This window comes from Solenopsis invicta, chromosome 12 (genome assembly GCF_016802725.1).
Source record: "Solenopsis invicta isolate M01_SB chromosome 12, UNIL_Sinv_3.0, whole genome shotgun sequence".
Lineage (NCBI taxonomy): Eukaryota > Metazoa > Arthropoda > Insecta > Hymenoptera > Formicidae > Solenopsis > Solenopsis invicta.
In genome coordinates, this window is record NC_052675.1 from 1,823,451 (window position 1) to 1,840,622 (window position 17,172).

Below are 17,172 nucleotides of genomic sequence, written 5' to 3' on the forward strand. Positions count from 1 at the left end.
ATCGCTTCAAAAGACGAAACATTTTTTCGAGATGGAATTCGAAAATTGCCTGAAAGATGGGACAAAGTAGTAGCCAGTGATGGACTATACTTTGATTAATCTGTTTATTCAATTTGTTCTGAAATAAATGCATTTTTGACCACAAAAAAACGGACCGAATTAATTTATACTCCCGAAACTATTCCGTCTTTATGACTATGTTTCGAATCCGACGAATATGCGTCGCGCAATTTGAGTTGAAAATTGTAAAAATTAAAATTATTATTAGGCACCAACTACCGCTGTGACTGATATAGGCCTTCTATTCTAGTGTTTTAATTTTGTCAATTCTATATAACGTGTTATTGTATAAAATGTTTTAGATACATACTTTGAGAATAAAACTGGCCGTAGAGCTCTTAGCGATGGGACTCTGGCCGGCAGATGGATGCCCATGACCATGACCATGCGTGCTGAAGTAACCGCCCATTTTCGGTTTGATGTGTCGGTTATGCATCTCCATGTGCACTATCTTCATAAATTCAATTCGTGCGGCCAACTTCTGAATTTCCTCCTGATGCGCAGAATTCAAGACAGTACGAAAAATTAAAATTTCGAATCTAATTACGTCACCTAACATCTTTATATGCAAGATTGGAACCGTTACTTTATAAAAGTAAAGCCTTACCGTTATTCGTTATTAATTTTAAAAAGTAACGTGTACTATTACTGTTTTTTTAGAAGATAACGGCTCGTTACTTTCTTCATTACTTTCTCAAGAAATTTTGATGATCTTTTTTGGAATAATCCCATATAGCATAGACTTTCTAAAAACATCTATATTAGAACATTCAAAAATTTTTTAAATAGCTAAAATTTTTAGCTACTTAAACAGTTCGAAATTTATAGTGGTTTAGTTAATCACGATATGGTCTAGTAAAAATCAATTGCTCGGTGATTCCGAAACTCATAAAAAAAAAAGTGTTGTAACTTTCTTGCCTCTAACCGTATGTTTATAAAGTAATGATAAAAGTAACAATAAAATTCGATATCGTTATTGTACAAATGTAATGACGTTACAGGTATTAAAAATATAAGGATTGTTACCAAAAAAAAGTAACGATAGTAGTAATAGTGACGGCGTTACTTGTTATCATTATTTTTCAGTCGTGGTTGAGAAACATGCTGCATAATAAAGACGCGTAAAAACAACATAAGCATATAAGTACCTTCAGCTCTTCATTTTCCTGATATAAATCTGTCGTTTCCTCTGGGACTAAACCGATTCCGTTCAAGGAAAAACTTGCGGTGACACCGCGTGCTCTTGCTCGACTGTCCCACTGATCTCCTTGGCCTCGTAATACTCTGATTACCTAAACACACACAATAATGTTTTCAAAATGTATTAAAAGTGTATATATTGTAAGTTTTTGTAAGTTGCAATATTTAGAACCTCGGACATTTTTAAGAGATTTTTTTGTGTTATTTTTCTGGACATCTTAAAAACTTTCATTTTAAGACCACAACAGAACAAAATTAGACTTATTTTCCGAGTAAAAACGTAATATGCATATAAATCGTGCTGCATAAAACGTGATGTAAAACGATGTGATATATAAAACGTGGAAAAATATATGAAGATCCGAGATAGATGGCGGCGGAACGAACGACGTCGGAGCGCGGGGTAAAGAGCGGGCGGCGTCTTCTTCGGTGGCCCGACTTACTAACAAGGAAAACCCTTGAAAAGTATATTACCGTTTTTAATAAAATTTTATGGGTGTGTAGTATTCACTTACACCTTTACTGTAGTAAAGCTCGTTGCGAAACTTAGGCATTCTCGAGAAAATGACAATTAAATATTTCCATCGTCTATAGCACCATTACAGAAGAACGATTGTCGAATAAATGACGTAGCATGAGGCGTTAGGACGTCGACTGGTACGTTTGGGGTCTTAAACTCGATCCCCACGGATAAGACTTTTTTTCTAAATTTAAATTTTTAAATTGTTATGTATAAGTTTTAAACCATTTTTAATTATTTAATGTAAAATATTATTTTAAAAAATCAAGGAGTTTAAGAACGCTCTTTTATTATTGATTAAATTAAAATTTTTTTATGAACACAAAAAACAAGAAACAGAATAATTAAAGGTTTAAAAAACAAAAACAAAAAATATATTTACAATAAAAACTTACAACGACTGTTTTACAATTAATTTATAGTATTATTAGTTTACTCGGAGACCGTTGTAGGTATAATAATTTATAGAAACATTTATTTTGATGTTCCATGAGAAATTTTAATTTAATTAATAATAGAAAAGCATTTTTAATTCCTTGATCTTTTTTTAAATAACATTTTTTATTAAATAATTAGAAACAATTTAAAAATTATATATAACAATTAAAAAATATAAGATTTAAATAAAAAAAGTCTCATCTGCCGGAATCAAACCTGAGTACACGAGCGTACCATTCAACGTTTTAACGCTTCGCGCTACGTCGCTTACTCGATAATCGTTCCTCTGTAACGATAGTACTATAGCTGCTAGAAATATTTAATCGTCATTTTCTCAAAAATACCTAAGTTTCCCAACAAACGGCTTTGCTACAGTAAAAGTGTGAGTGAATACTACACACCCATAAAATTTTATTAAAATCTATGATATACATACTTCTAAAAATGTTGAAAAAAAAACAGGTAAGTGTTGGGAAAAAGTATAAAAAAAATTTCTTTCGCATTTTTTTATTACTGTTATAAATTACTGTTATAAATTACTCTTCAAGCCATTTAATTTTTAATTAAAACATTTTTTTTATCTTTTATAGTTTCGACGATATACGCTTAAAAAAAATCGATTTTTTAAAGGGGTGTTTTGCCCTTAAAAGTGCATGCAAGCACGTATAAAAAAATACGTGTCCCTTATTTTTATTTGTACTACACGACATTAAAGACTCGTCAAAATCGAAAGAGGACACTTCCGTAATGCACGGACGGGTGTGCATATCAAGCGTTATGGAGTGGCTTTTAATTATATGTGGAAAATAAAAATGTCGTAACATAACTTTATCATATACCATTGAATTTATAACAAAATATGTTTTATTTTGCTTATAAAAAAAAATAAAAATTTTGAAAAAAGTATGTAAGTGGTGAGGAAAAGTATAAAAAAATTTTTGTAAAACTTTTGTAAAACTTTTTAATATTTTTTTTATACTTTTTATTATTGTTACAAAGCACTTTTTAAGCCATTTAACTTTTAAATAGAACATTTTTTTATATCTCTTTTTTAGTTTTAACGATATAAGCTTCGTAAGAAAAAAAAACTGATTTTTTTCAAAAGGGTGTTTTTTTCTTATAAGTGCATTAAGGCACGTATAAAAAAATATGTGTCTTTTATTTTTATCTGTACTACAACATATTAAAAGTTTGTTTCAATCTGAGACGGACACTTCCCGAACGTTCCTTATAAGACAATTACGATGATGGAAAGACTCGAGCAGATAAAAGTTGCAGCCAATAATTTTAAGACGAGTTCTACAAAAGCTGTTAAAACGTTGCTCAAGTTAGTATTTGAGCAGGAAGGCGATCGAGGCAACAGAAAGTGGCTTCGCGAGTTTACATTTGTGAGCGGATCAGAGGAATATAAGATAAAGCTAACTGTATGTAAATATGCATCTCGGATGGGGTAACCTAATCGTGATTTTCAACATCTTGGCGATTGATTATTGAGAAACAATGAAAGAGTTAGGCCAACAAATATGCAATACTTAATAGATCTTAAATGGCTGAACAACGCGAATAGCGAGACGAAAGATGAGGAAAACGAAAGGAATGATAAAGAGGACGTTAACAACGACGTTGAAGAAGAGAATAACGAAGACGAAGTAAGAGAAGATGACGAAAACGAAGTATCAGAAGAAGATGACAGATAAAGCTAGAAATGAGACGAAAAAAAATAAGTTTGCAATAACTTTTAGGGACGTAAAGGACTCAATGAATCCCTACTGTGGAGACTACAAATATCCGATGGTTGAATGAATCAGATATTTCGAGGAAGCTGCAGAACTTTTCGGATGATCGGATATTTAGAAATTGATATTTGCCAAGAAATCACTATGTAAGTTAGCAAAATTATTCATATAAAGAGGACGAGGCTTGACTACATGGAGAAAATTAAAGAAGGCACTCCAGGATGAATTCGATGAGAGAATAAATAGCGCCAAATTACACCGACAGTTAAGCAAGTGAAAAATAAAAAAGGACAAGTCAGTGCAAGCATACTTTCTTGCTATGAGAGAAATAGCGGCAAGAGTTGAAATAGAGGAAGAAGCGTTATTCTAATACGTCGGTGGTATTGATGATCAGCCGATGAATAAGAGCATTTGGTATGGAGCAAGAAGACTAAAAAAGTTTAAAGAAAAAGCCAAACTGTTTGAAAACAAGGAACACAGATAAATTATCAAATTCTGCTGTAAATAAAAAGATGAAATCGACAAAGGAGGAGATTCGATGCTTTAATTGTGGCAAAGTAGGTAGGTCAACAACGTGCGATAATAAAAGTAAGGGTGCCAAATGTTTTTGTTGTAATAAATTCGAGCACAAGTCGCTCGATTACAAGAAAGAAAAATCGAAGAAGACGAGAGACATTAAAGAAGATGTAAGGAAAATTTAACCGGTGAATAGTCTTTGTGCTCCAAAAGATATGCATAAAATAATTGAAATTCAGAGCAAAATGTTCTACGCCTTGGTAGTATGACGGTTTGATTTGCGTTCGTCGTCTGTTACAAGAGCCGTATGGCCCAATCGCAAGGCGCGACACGGATGCTGCATTCTTTTGGCTCAGGAGCAGGCGCGATTTTGTTGGCGCAATTTTTACGTGTATGAGACCGTCTTTGTGCCGTCCCTCCTATCTTAAATAATAAAAAGTAAGCGCCAGGAGATGAGCTAAAAGAGAGAGTAGGTAGTTATCTTGTAGTTACAAGGGCTATTTTATTGTACAACCGCGACGTCTAGTCCACCCGGGGAAAGCGCGGAAACGAAAATTACCACCGAGGGATTAACGGAGCACCCTGGATTGTGAGGGCTTGCAGGTTGTACCGTCCACACCATTTCTCCGTTTGCCGTGGAACAAACATCTTTTTGTTATAAGATTTATTTGCAAGAACAGTGAAGGCTTCAATAATCCAGAGGCAGAGTAGATGCAAAACCACGCAAAGTACCGCGAGAGAGCGGAGACGAGGACGGCCGTGCAATGGACCTTGTGGAGGAATTGTTATGGGCCTGAGGTTATCCCCAAATAAAGGGACACGGTTGTTTAATATCAGTTTCCGGTGACGCTGCTCATCTGCACAATTGCCGAGTTTGAGCCTTATGCGCCTGAAATATCACAGGCGCAGGACGTTAGTGCAATTCGCACCTTGCAAGGATCTAGTCGTTTGTTCCCAGCCAATAACAAAGCAGAAATTATGCTAAGTGGGGCACGTCACCACGAGCCTTCCGCAGGATTGAGGATCAATCATCACTTGTGCTGTGAGCGTGTCCTAAGCCAGTATTTTATGTGAGAGAGAGCCATCCGCCAAATTAAAGAGAAAGAGAGGATGCAGACGAAAAGCCTTCCGTGCCGTGCCACTGCTACCAGGTGAGACGAGCGTCAACGATAACTTTGTAAAGTCGCCAAATTTGCGATTGAGCGTAAGTGGCATCGGGGGGCGATTTTAGATAAAAAGTCCTTTTGACTTCATCTTGAATTTGTTGTATTACGCCCCAGATAACCAAGCTAGATTCAGCACATCGAGCAAATTAATGTATTACATGTATTGTTGTGAATTTGCAGACAATTTGCTGGCCACAGAATTTCACGTAAAACTGAGTCAGCAACAGGAGAGCAACAACACAACATCAGTTAATGAAATGTTAAGAGCAAACGTTTATTAATAATAACATATCATGTTGATAGCAAACTGTCGGCTCGTCACGAGCTTGCATTCGTATATGTCATATGACAGCAATATGTTAACAAAATGACGGCACGTATGATATCAAAAGTTTAATACAAGAAGTAAAATATTTGGTGAATATTGTTAAAGATTCTAAATTGAAGCTTATTATTAACAATTTGGTGACATGACAATATTTGGTCCCGCCGTGTGTAAGACCTCACGCAAACAAGTGAGTGCTGGTGCCGCCACTAGGCGGCCACGCCGCGGGGGATTTCTCGTGAGTCAAGTACGGCTACAGGCGTTATATCTAGGCGCCACCACAACCGATTTCCCAATTCATACCATGATTCATACTTCAGTGAGCCTTTAGAAGCTACATGTTGTAACATCGAGACGAATATTCGCTCTCATTCTTTTAAAACATGACGTGTGTATGGAACGCTGTTCCACATAAAATTTTATATTTTTGGTACAGAAATCCCGATCGATTTCGGATTACATTTTTTTTTAATAAGGTTTAATCGCACATTTTTGACAGAGAAAAGTATCCTTGAGATTATATTAATATTTTGGTGAAAGAATTTTGCAAATATTGCAGCAGATATAGCAAGAATTTGACTGCAGAATATTTCGAAACAATTGAATATACAGAGTATAATTGAGTATAAAAATTGAGGGAGCAAATCGTCTTGTTGGCAGAATCTTAAAGAATCTGCTGCAAAATTTACTGCAGTCTTGCAGAAAATTACTACTAGGGTAGTAATTAAATTGCCGGCAACAAAGCTTCACGTGTAGATGTCATATATGATGACTTGCTGACATTTTGATATCAAACACATCAGTTGAATGTAGTGCACGCATGATAACAATTTGCTGACAATTTTCTGAATTTAAATAAAGACTTTAATGATGTCAGAACAATGGACAGTTTGTGGAAACATCTTGGTTTTAGTTTAATAAAATTGAATACGGAATAAATAACAGCAAAATGTTATCTGATTACGGTCATTTGACTATCAAGGGCTGTACTATTTCCCTGCATGGGGATTTCCGCTGCCACAATGTTGCTCGTTCGATCCCGCCGAATAGAGTATTTCATTTCCGGTATTTGCGCCTGTATCGCTATAACCAAATCGTCGTTCCATATCGTATAATAAATTCTTGTATTTGTGAGCGTGATTATGTTTCTGTGTCAATCTTTGTAAGATAACTTGTAGCAATTTCGATAAAAGTACGCAATTTTTCGTATAGTGTGTGCATTTGATATTCCGCGGAGATCATAATTCTCGTGTGCACCTTCTCTCGGGGTAATGTGCTGCTATCGTAAGAGATTTACATGTCATCGTTACCTCGCAATAGTCTGTTTGATTCTTCGGCCCAACTAACATTCCATAATTTTGTCACGCCTGGAACACGCCGACGAACCGCGTGCTTAATTTCATGTTAGAACTTACCCCGATACGAGAAATATAAATTGTTATTTTTATTGTTAAATCTTGTCTATTTTTTGTGTGATCCCTCTCGCTCTTCCTAATTCTACCCTCTCGCATCAAACCCCTTTCTCTACCAATTCTGTGGCTTAGCAACTGGCTGTCGGTGCCGTCGATGTTCTCGGCTATTAATGATAAATATTGTATGCAGCATTTAGAATCTAGTAGAAGAGTGGCGCGCTCTCTCGTGCTTGGCGCCCGTTTTAGGGTAAAGAAATAATTACGAGATTGAAAGAATTAAGATTTTGCTGCCGATATGCGTTGGACGAACGACGAAGTTGTGTCACGATTAGGAACGTCGTCATAGTAGATACTAGCAGCCAATTCAATATAATAAATCAAAGCTCATATAACAGGCGCACCAATATTGTCGAACGCTGTAATTCAATTCTCTTGGATTTAGCCAAAACAAGGTGAAGTCAATGGGATACTTCAACGACATTATCTTAATCGATAATGAACCTTTCCAGGTATTGATTTACGTGGTTGCTAACGACGTCATAACAATAAATAGTGTTATCGGAAAGGAGTTATTATCACAAACGGAACCTAATATAAATTAGGGTGACATCGTTATTAGCAAGATACTCAAGGAAAATAGTATTCTCTCAATAACCAAACAATATTATTAAACAGGATACACCTGATGTAAAACACGTTCGCGAAAAAAGAAGAAAAGAAGTGGAGATTTTTCTGGATAATTGTACGCCTAAGAAGACCAAGAAATCTAGCGTCGAGCTTATCATTACTATGGACAAGGACAAGAAGATTTTTGCCAGACCAAGACGATTATCATTTCTAGAGAGGAGCAGATAAAACAGTGGGTTGAAGAAGAGATTGTCGAACCGTGCTCATCTGAGTATGCTAGTCAAGTCGTAATAACTAAAAAGAAACATGGTACGCCGCAAATTTGTCTTAATTGCCGAGCTATCAATAGGATGATAGTAAAGGACCGCTATCCTTTTACCTCTAATAGAAGACATCTCAGATAAACTGCCCGAGTCTTCAATTTGTTAGATCTTAAGAATAGGTTCTTTCATATTCCTACAAGAAGAGATAGCCACAAATATACCGCTTTCGTCACACATAGTGGGCAGTAGCAGTTTCTGAAAGTACCATTCGGTTGTGCAACTCATCAGTCGTTTCCCGGCTTAATAACAAAATATTTAAGGATATAACAATAAAAAGAACTGCACTACCATATATTGATGATTTAATAATACCAGCAAAGGACAAGGACGAGGCTATAGAAAAACTAAAACTAGTATTAAAGCACGCTGAAAAATACGGATTAAAAATAATTAAAAAGAAGTGTCAAGTACTGAAACGACGCATCGAATTTTTAGGTTGTGTGATTGAAGAAGTAAAACTATACCCTTTGTCAGAAAAAATGAAAGCAGTTTTGAGATTTCCTGAACCGACGACTATTAAGTATAAAGCTTCCTTGGCTTGACTGTATACTTTAGGAAGTTCATCCTTTACTATTTCATAATTGCTAAGTCATTAAGCGATATGCTCAAGAAAAATCAAGAAAGAAAAAGCCGACGTGTTTGAAAAATTAAAAGAATGTTTAACCAAAGAACCAGTCTTGAGTATTTACCATCAAGAGCACCGAGATACATACGGATACCAGCTAATACGGTTACAAAGTAATACCCTTACAAAAACTTTCTAAGGATGGAGAGCTGATTCCGATATACGACATGAGTAGAAAGACTACCGATGCAGAAAAGAAGTACTCCAGCTATGAACTCGAGGCTCTAGGTGTGGTAGAGGCCCTAAAGAAATTTCTTATTTATCTACTAGGCAAGGCATTTAAAATTCTAACAAATTGTACCGTATTCCAACAAACAACGAAGAAAAAGAATCTCTTACCTCAAGTAGCAAAATGGGTCTTATTTATGCAGCAATTTAATTACTCTTGATATGTATTCAAGTATATACGCCGAGATGATAAAAGGAGAATTAGCGTGACATCTCTCGGTGCTTTTATTTAGCTATTCGCGAATATCGGCTAAAGCTCGGTATCTTGCCGAGTCATTGTTTTCCCTCGCTCCGCGAGACGAGAGACCGGCGAGACAGAGCGAGACCGAGACCGGCGCGCGTGGCGAGCGGATGCTCCAGGATTACTCTCTGAGACTCCCACAAATATTGATGTGATATCTTCAATAAAGTGTTGTTCAGTGGTTCAATATATTATATATCTCGGTTCTCCCCAAACCCATAAAGTAAAAAGAAGAGACAAAACAGCTGGCGACGAGGATGGGATCCATTAAGGCGTGAAGCAGTTAAACGTAGTGGAAATCAGCCACGTGGAATTCGTGGCAAGTTTTTTTTTCTCGTTGGAGCCGAGCGCGCGACGCAGTTCGAGAACCGACGAAGCGGATTGCCAAATCGAAGGAAGCCTAAGACAGGATGACGACGACGGGTACAAGCTCGGGGACGCAGAGCCCGGTGCCGGGGATAAATCCCCCGGCGAAGGTAGCTATAGCGAATCCTTTACAAGTCGACGTATTCGACCCGCAACGGCAGCCGTTAATTCGTTGGCTACAGCGGCTTGAAGGTGCTTTTCGAGTTTTCCAAATCTCGGGAGACACGGAACGTGCTGCCTACTTATTACATTTCGTGGGCGTGGAACCGTTCGGAATTTTATGTGATCGATTGGATCCGGTCGATCCATATACTCAGTCGTATAACACGCTAGTAGGAAAATTAAAAGAATTTTACGCGCCGGAACCACTGGAAATAGTCGAAATATATATATACAGGAAGCGTATGCAACGCGCAGAGGAATCGGTCCAGGAATATATGGCCGCTCTTCAGAAACTCTCGTTACATTGTAAATTCGGAGATTATTTACAAACGGAGCTACGGAATCAATTTGTATTCGGTTTAAAAAACCAACGTATCCAAGCAAGGCTGCTGGAGACAGCAAATCTCACGAAGGATTCGGCATTAAAAATCGCATGCGGAATGGAATTGGCAGAGAAGGGCGTTAACAAATTAAAAGAAGAAAATCCTGTGGAATCGACCGTTGACTACATCGGAGCGGGAGCCAAGTAAAAGAAGGCGAAAGGTCGCGAAGATAGAAAGGCAAATTCTCGAAATCAACAACAAGCAGGGTCGAAGAAGGACGCACCGTCAACAAACCGTTCTTTAGTCAAACACAATAAGTATTCGAATAACAAGCGTGCGAATTCAAAAATAAATGACATTATCTGTTATAGGTGTGGAAAGGCTCATTTGGCGCCAAGCTGTACCCTTCCTCGGAACGTGAAATGCAATGAGTGCGGAGGTTTTGGACACCTCCAAAAAGTGTGCAAAAAGAAGGGCCAAGCCCATTTGCTGGAGGAGGTTTTCCGTGTGGATGATGGAGAGCATTTCGAGCAGAGGGCAAAATTCACTGTGCCGCTTCAAATTGAAAACAAACAGGTGAAATTCGACGTGGATTGCGGATCAGCGGTCACATTGGTGAGCGAGAAATGGCTTATAAAAACGTTTCCAAATTTAAAGATACATAAAACTCGATTGCAATTACGCTCGTACTGTAAACAAAATTTCGTGCCACTCGGATACATTAGAGTTAAAGTCAAGGACGTAAATGAAATTAAAATATTAAATATGTACGTAGTAAAAATAGATCGAGACCCATTGTTAGGGCGAGAGTGGATCAATCAATTAAAATCTTTGGAAAAAATTAAAAATAGTTTGAAAGAAATAGAAGACGTGTCTACTCTCGACGCGTCCGGACAAGAACGATTGTCAAAGTTATTGGAAAAGTATAAAAATGTATTAAGTGAAGAGTTTGCGCACATTAAAAAATTTAAAGCCCGTTTAAAGTTAAAACCGAACGCAAAACCTGTGCTTATAAAAAATCGGTCGGTGCCTTTTAAAATATTAGAGAAAGTTGAAAAAGAATTAGAAAAAATGTTGGAGGCCGGAATCTTAGAAAAAGTGGAATCTTTAAACTGGGCGACGCCAATCGTCCCGGTTTTGAAAAAGAATGGCGGAGTTAGAATTTGCGGCGATTTTAGCGTAACAGTCAATCCGGCTTTAATCATTGATGAACATCCCTTGCCCACGATGGAGGAGTTGTTCGCTTCGATGTCGGGTGGCACGATCTTTTCAAAAATTGATCTTAAACAAGCGTATTTGCAATTACCGGTTGCGGATTCGGACAAAGAAATCTTAACTTTAAGCACGCATAAAGGGTTATTTAGATGTAACCGTCTGATGTACGGAGTGGCATCCGCACCCGCGATATGGCAGAGAACAATAGAAAGCATACTGGGGGGAATACCCGGTGTTGCAGTATTTTTGGACGATATCAGAATTGCAGGGAAAGATATAAACCAACATTTCGAGAGATTAGAAAGTGTATTAAAAAGACTATCAGAGTATAATATACGTATAAATTTTGAAAAATGCGCCTTTCTTAAAGATCAAATATCCTATTGCGGATACATAATTAGTAAAAAGGGAATTTTAAAAGAGCCTAAAAAAATCGAAGCGGTTCAAAAGATGCCAAGACCAACTAACATTACTCAGCTTCGAGCATTTATTGGATTGGTAAACTACTATGGACGTTTTATTGAACATTTAAGTAACAAATTATACCCATTAAATAATTTGTTAAAGAAAAACGTGAATTTTAATTGGTCAAAAGAATGTGAGATCGCATTCAATAAAATTAAACTAGAATTTGGAAGCGATAAAGTTTTAGTGCCTTTTAACCCTAAGCTGCCATTAATCCTCGCGGTGGATGCCAGCCCGTACGGAGTCGGAGCCGTTCTTTCACACATGTACCCCGACGGTACGGAGCGCGTAATACAATACGCCTCAAACACTTTAAATGAGACGCAAAAGAAGTACGCGCAAATAGATAAGGAGGCTTTTGCAATCGTATTTGGTATAAAAAAATTTCATCAATTCTTGTATGGGAATCACTTTACATTGTGGACAGACAATAAGCCTTTGGCACAAATACTCAACCCGCAAAAGGGTTTACCGGCATATAGCGCGCTGCGTATGCAGCACTATGCCGTGTTTTTACAGGCTTTCAATTTCAATATTAAATATCGTAAAGCAATTGAGCATGGGAATGCCGATGGTTTCTCGCGATTGCCCATACAAGAAAAAAGTAAGGGAAACTATGATGTAATTGACGTATTTCAAATGGAAAATGTAGAGGCATTACCAGTAACCGCAAAAAGTATAAGAGATGAAATGTGTAAAGACAAATGGTTAGCAAAAATTCGGCAAGCGTTGCTAAACGGAAAAAGTTTGTTTCCGTTAGGCTATAACGATAGCGAGTTCACATTACAGGATGGTATCATGTTTAGAAAAGAAAGAGTGGTTATCCCGAAAAATTTAAGAGATAAAGTATTGAAGGAGTTGCACGCAGGGCATTTTGGAACAGTAAGAATGAAACAACTTAGCCGTAATTTTTGCTGGTGGCCTAAAATAGATAAAGACATAGAGAACATAATAAAAAATTGTAAGGCTTGTGTAACATTTTTAAATAATCCTAGAAGCAAGATTAAGCATACCTGGGAACCAGCGTCAGAACCTTTTGAACGCGTTCACATAGATTTCGCGGGTCCATTTATGGGCCATATTTTTTTGGTTTTGGTTGACGCGTGTACAAAATGGCCTGAGGTGTACATTGTTAAAAACATGTCCGTTCAAAGCACGATTGAAAAATGTAGAGAAATTTTCGCAAAATTTGGATTACCACAAGTTCTTGTGTCGGATAACGGTCGTACGTTTATTGCGGAAGAATTTGAAAAATTTCTAAAAAACAATGGGATATACCATAAGCTCACAGCACCTTACCATCCAGCCACCAATGGCCTAGCGGAACGTTTTGTGCAAACCTTAAAACAGGCGTTACGAAAATTAAACGTTAGCCATGGAAACATCAAAGTCAATCTGCAGAAATTCTTATTCCATTATAGACTTACGCCTCATTCTGAAATTAATAAATCTCCGGCAGAAGCCATGTTTAATCGTAAACCGAGAAGCAGACTGGATTTGATGTTCCCGAAACCTAATAAAAAATTTGAAATAGAAAATGCCATAAGCGATAGAAATTTTAAAGAGGGGGAAAGAATCGCCGTGCGAGAATACTTAGTTAAAAATATAAAATGGCGATTTGGAAACGTAGTATCTAAATTAGGAAAAGCGCATTACTTAATTAAACTAGATAGCGGAAAAATTTGGAAACGGCACATTGAACAAATAAGAAAAATTGGTGAACAAATTAATACCCCTGACGGGGCAAGTAATTTCGGCATTGCGGACCATTATGGTCCAGCGGAAGTATCGCAGGATTCTTCGACTCCAAGCGATAACGATCAAGTGGAACCTAGTGGAACCAAGCGATAACGATCAAGTGCAACCTATTCACAAAAGCATTGTCTCTGCCAGCTCGAGATGCTATCCAGAAATCCCTGAGATAATCACATCCGAAGAAGGGGAAGCAGCGCGAGCCGAGGTTTCACACTCATCCAATCAAGAAATAAATGTTAAAAACTGTACAAACGTAAACAGGGAGGCCCGACCTCAGCGGAACAGGAAACCGCCAGAGAGATACGGGAACCACCTGGCGCAAATTTAAAAATTAAGCATATCTTTAAGAGATCTTTGTTATTAGTTGTAAGCCAGTTATACACCGTTTAATATTATATATGTGATACTAGTTTTTAAGTGAAATGGTAGTGGAGAAGATTTATTATAAACGTATAAAGAAATTTTCAATTTAATATTGTATATCCGATATTAGTTCAAGTGGAATTGGACCTGCGAGATTTATTATAAATCGTTGAAATTTCCCATTCAATGTTATAGGGGGAAGAGCTGATATGTATTCAAGTATATACGCCGAGATGATAAAAGGAGAATTAGCGTGACATCTCTCGGTGCTTTTATTTAGCTATTCGCGAATATCGGCTAAAGCTCGGTATCTTGCCGAGTCATTGTTTTCCCTCGCTCCGCGAGACGAGAGACCGGCGAGACAGAGCGAGACCGAGACCGGCGCGCGTGGTGAGCGGATGCTCCAGGATTACTCTCTGAGATTCCCACAAATATTGATGTGATATCTTCAATAAAGTGTTGTTCAGTGGTTCAATATATTATATATCTCGGTTCTCCCCAAACCCATAAAGTAAAAAGAAGAGACAAAACAACTCTATTAAACACAGACCCGGTTCCAGATTAAAGCACGTGGATGCATTAAGTCGATATCCCGTGGCAATGATAAACTTAACATATGACATCAAACCCGAAGATGAAAACGGCTCAAGAAAACGGCGCATCTATTAAAAACATAAGGAAGCTGTTAAAGAAAGAACCCTATCAAGCTCATCCGTTACAGAATGATTTAATCTACAAATATTCTGATGAATGTGAATTAATTATGACTCCCAGCGCCATGCAAAATGAAATAAAAAATGCACACAAAAGAGGACACTTTGTTGCAAAAAGAACCGAGGAGAAAATGAAACAAGAATACTTTATCTCGAACCTCCGTAATAAAGTTGAAAATTGCACCGTTAACTGAATTAAATATATTCTGGTTAACAAAAAATCTAAAAAAAAAAAAACAAATAGGATACTTACATTTGCTGGATAAAGGAGATGTCGTGTCACCTGGATCATTTAGAACCACTTGAGTCAACGAACAAAAACAAGCATATTCTAGCCATCACTGATGTAACATATTTACCAAGATGGTGTGATTGTATCTAACGACTGTAACGTCTAAAGAAGTTATAGAAAAACTGGAAACACAAAAGAGTATTTTTGGAAATCCAACTCGGATCATTTCCGCCTAAGGCATTGCTTTTACCTCGTCTGAATTTGAGAACTACTGCCATGAAGAGGCATTGAGCACATTATGCCTTACCACTAGTCTGCCGCCAATGGGCAGATCGCGAGAATCAATAAAACGATCACATCAGTATTGGCTAAAATGTCGTTTGAAGAACCGATCTAATGATATAAACACGTTGCAAAATTACAACAGGTGCTAAATTCTACTTATCAGCATTAACGCTACACCTTTTGAATTGATGATAGGTACAAAAATGCAAACTAAAACTCTTAATATGAAAGAAGCAATCAAGCAAGAGATGACTCATAATTACAATGACGGAGACAGCTATGATAAGATGCCAGAAAGCAAATAGGGAAAATCCAACTAGAAAACAAGACGCGATATGACTTACGACGAAAAGACCTAAACAGATACTACATCAACAACTTTGTAGCCATCAAGCAGACGCAATTGTGACCAAGGTTAAAGCTAAAATCCTCGTATCTAGGACCATATCGTATTGTAAAAGTCAAATTGTACGATACACATGATATTGTCAAAACCGGCAATTGCGAAGGACCAGAGAAGGTTACCACTTGTGTCGAGTATCTGGAACGGTGGATCAACCCAAAATTAAACAATCAAGTATTATCCGGGGCAGGGATAATAATGCAGAAGGGTCGAACTGTGGGGACCCGATAGATGGCGGCGGGACAGATGACGGAGGAGCGCGGAGTAAAGAGCGGACGGTGCCTTTTTTGATTGCCTGACTTACTGATTGTGAGAACTGTGTATAGTTTACACTGGCATAGTAATTTTTACGCGAATCTTATTTTTAATTTGCTTCGAGCTATCCTTGTATAATTTACACAAATAAACTTATTTTTTAACAAAAATTCCTACAAATATAATACCGAAAGTTTACGAATAAAGATTTTAATTCTTCGGATTAGAACGTTCAAACAAACAAAAATGTTTTAAAACGAGGAACTTGAGCAATTATTGAATGCAAACCACGACAGGCGCTTGTGTTACAATTGGAAATTATCCTCCAATATATTTTCTATCGCCTACATCAACTCAAAATTAAAAATTCAAGAGATTAAATAAGTGATTTTGCAACACGACAATTCTCGACTACTTGTAAAAGAGACGAATGATATCATTTATACAATATGCTACAAAATTTTCTCTCATACGGGTTATTTGTCAGATCTAGCCTCATCGGATTATTATCTGTTTCGATAGCTTCAACAGGACGTCAACATCTTAAAAAATGGCTTGAATTGACAGTGCTGATTATGGCATGATCGCTCATATGTCCATCTTGGTGGTCAACATTGATGGACCATAATGTGTAAATTCTTGTACACAAAAAAGCATGGCGTGTCAATTTCTTGTCTTCGAGTCGGAGACAACGTACGCCGAGCTTAAAATGTGTGTTCCTTTTATTCAACACGACTACCATGTCACACAACGGTCATTTTAATGGAATTTCATCGTTGAAAATGACTTCAAGGGAAGTCAAAACGCGTCCGATATTTGCATTCATATTTATGTACTAATAGCGAAATACATGTACTATTATTATTGACGCACCAACTACCGCGTTTGACTCACATTTCCTACGTTTTATTCTCTAATTTTAATACTGCCGAGTCTATCCTAAACTAGTCTTTTCAGTATCCATAATTATCTTGTCCATTTATTATAATTGTCTTACTTTAGGGCCGAATACGAGGAAGACCGTAACAGATGTTGACAACTGAGTCCGCAGGAAGCCCAACAGGTATTTGATATCCGGTCCGGCACGGGGAAATATGAAAAGACTGTGGACAACATTGTTCAACATGATGTACAATACTTTGTCGCAAGATGCAAAATTTCCAGATAACATGTTTACATGTTGTTATTAATTGGCATATTATTTGTATTATAATATTT

General features: G+C 37.2%; 1 protein-coding gene across 7 annotated transcripts in view; it reads right to left on the reverse strand.

Moving 5' to 3' along the window:
- The window catches only part of LOC105195815 (probable G-protein coupled receptor CG31760), a 53,542-nt gene that overhangs the window by 3,048 nt on the left and 33,322 nt on the right, over nucleotides 1-17,172 (reverse strand). For all 7 annotated transcript variants that reach the window (XM_039455997.1, XM_039455996.1, XM_039455998.1 and 4 more), the window contains 3 exons: nucleotides 16,952-17,057; nucleotides 1,209-1,352; nucleotides 371-553 (listed from right to left, as the gene is read on the reverse strand). In XM_039455997.1, the coding sequence (XP_039311931.1) occupies nucleotides 371-553; nucleotides 1,209-1,352; nucleotides 16,952-17,057 (433 nt within the window). The remainder of the gene's footprint in view (nucleotides 1-370; nucleotides 554-1,208; nucleotides 1,353-16,951; nucleotides 17,058-17,172) is intronic.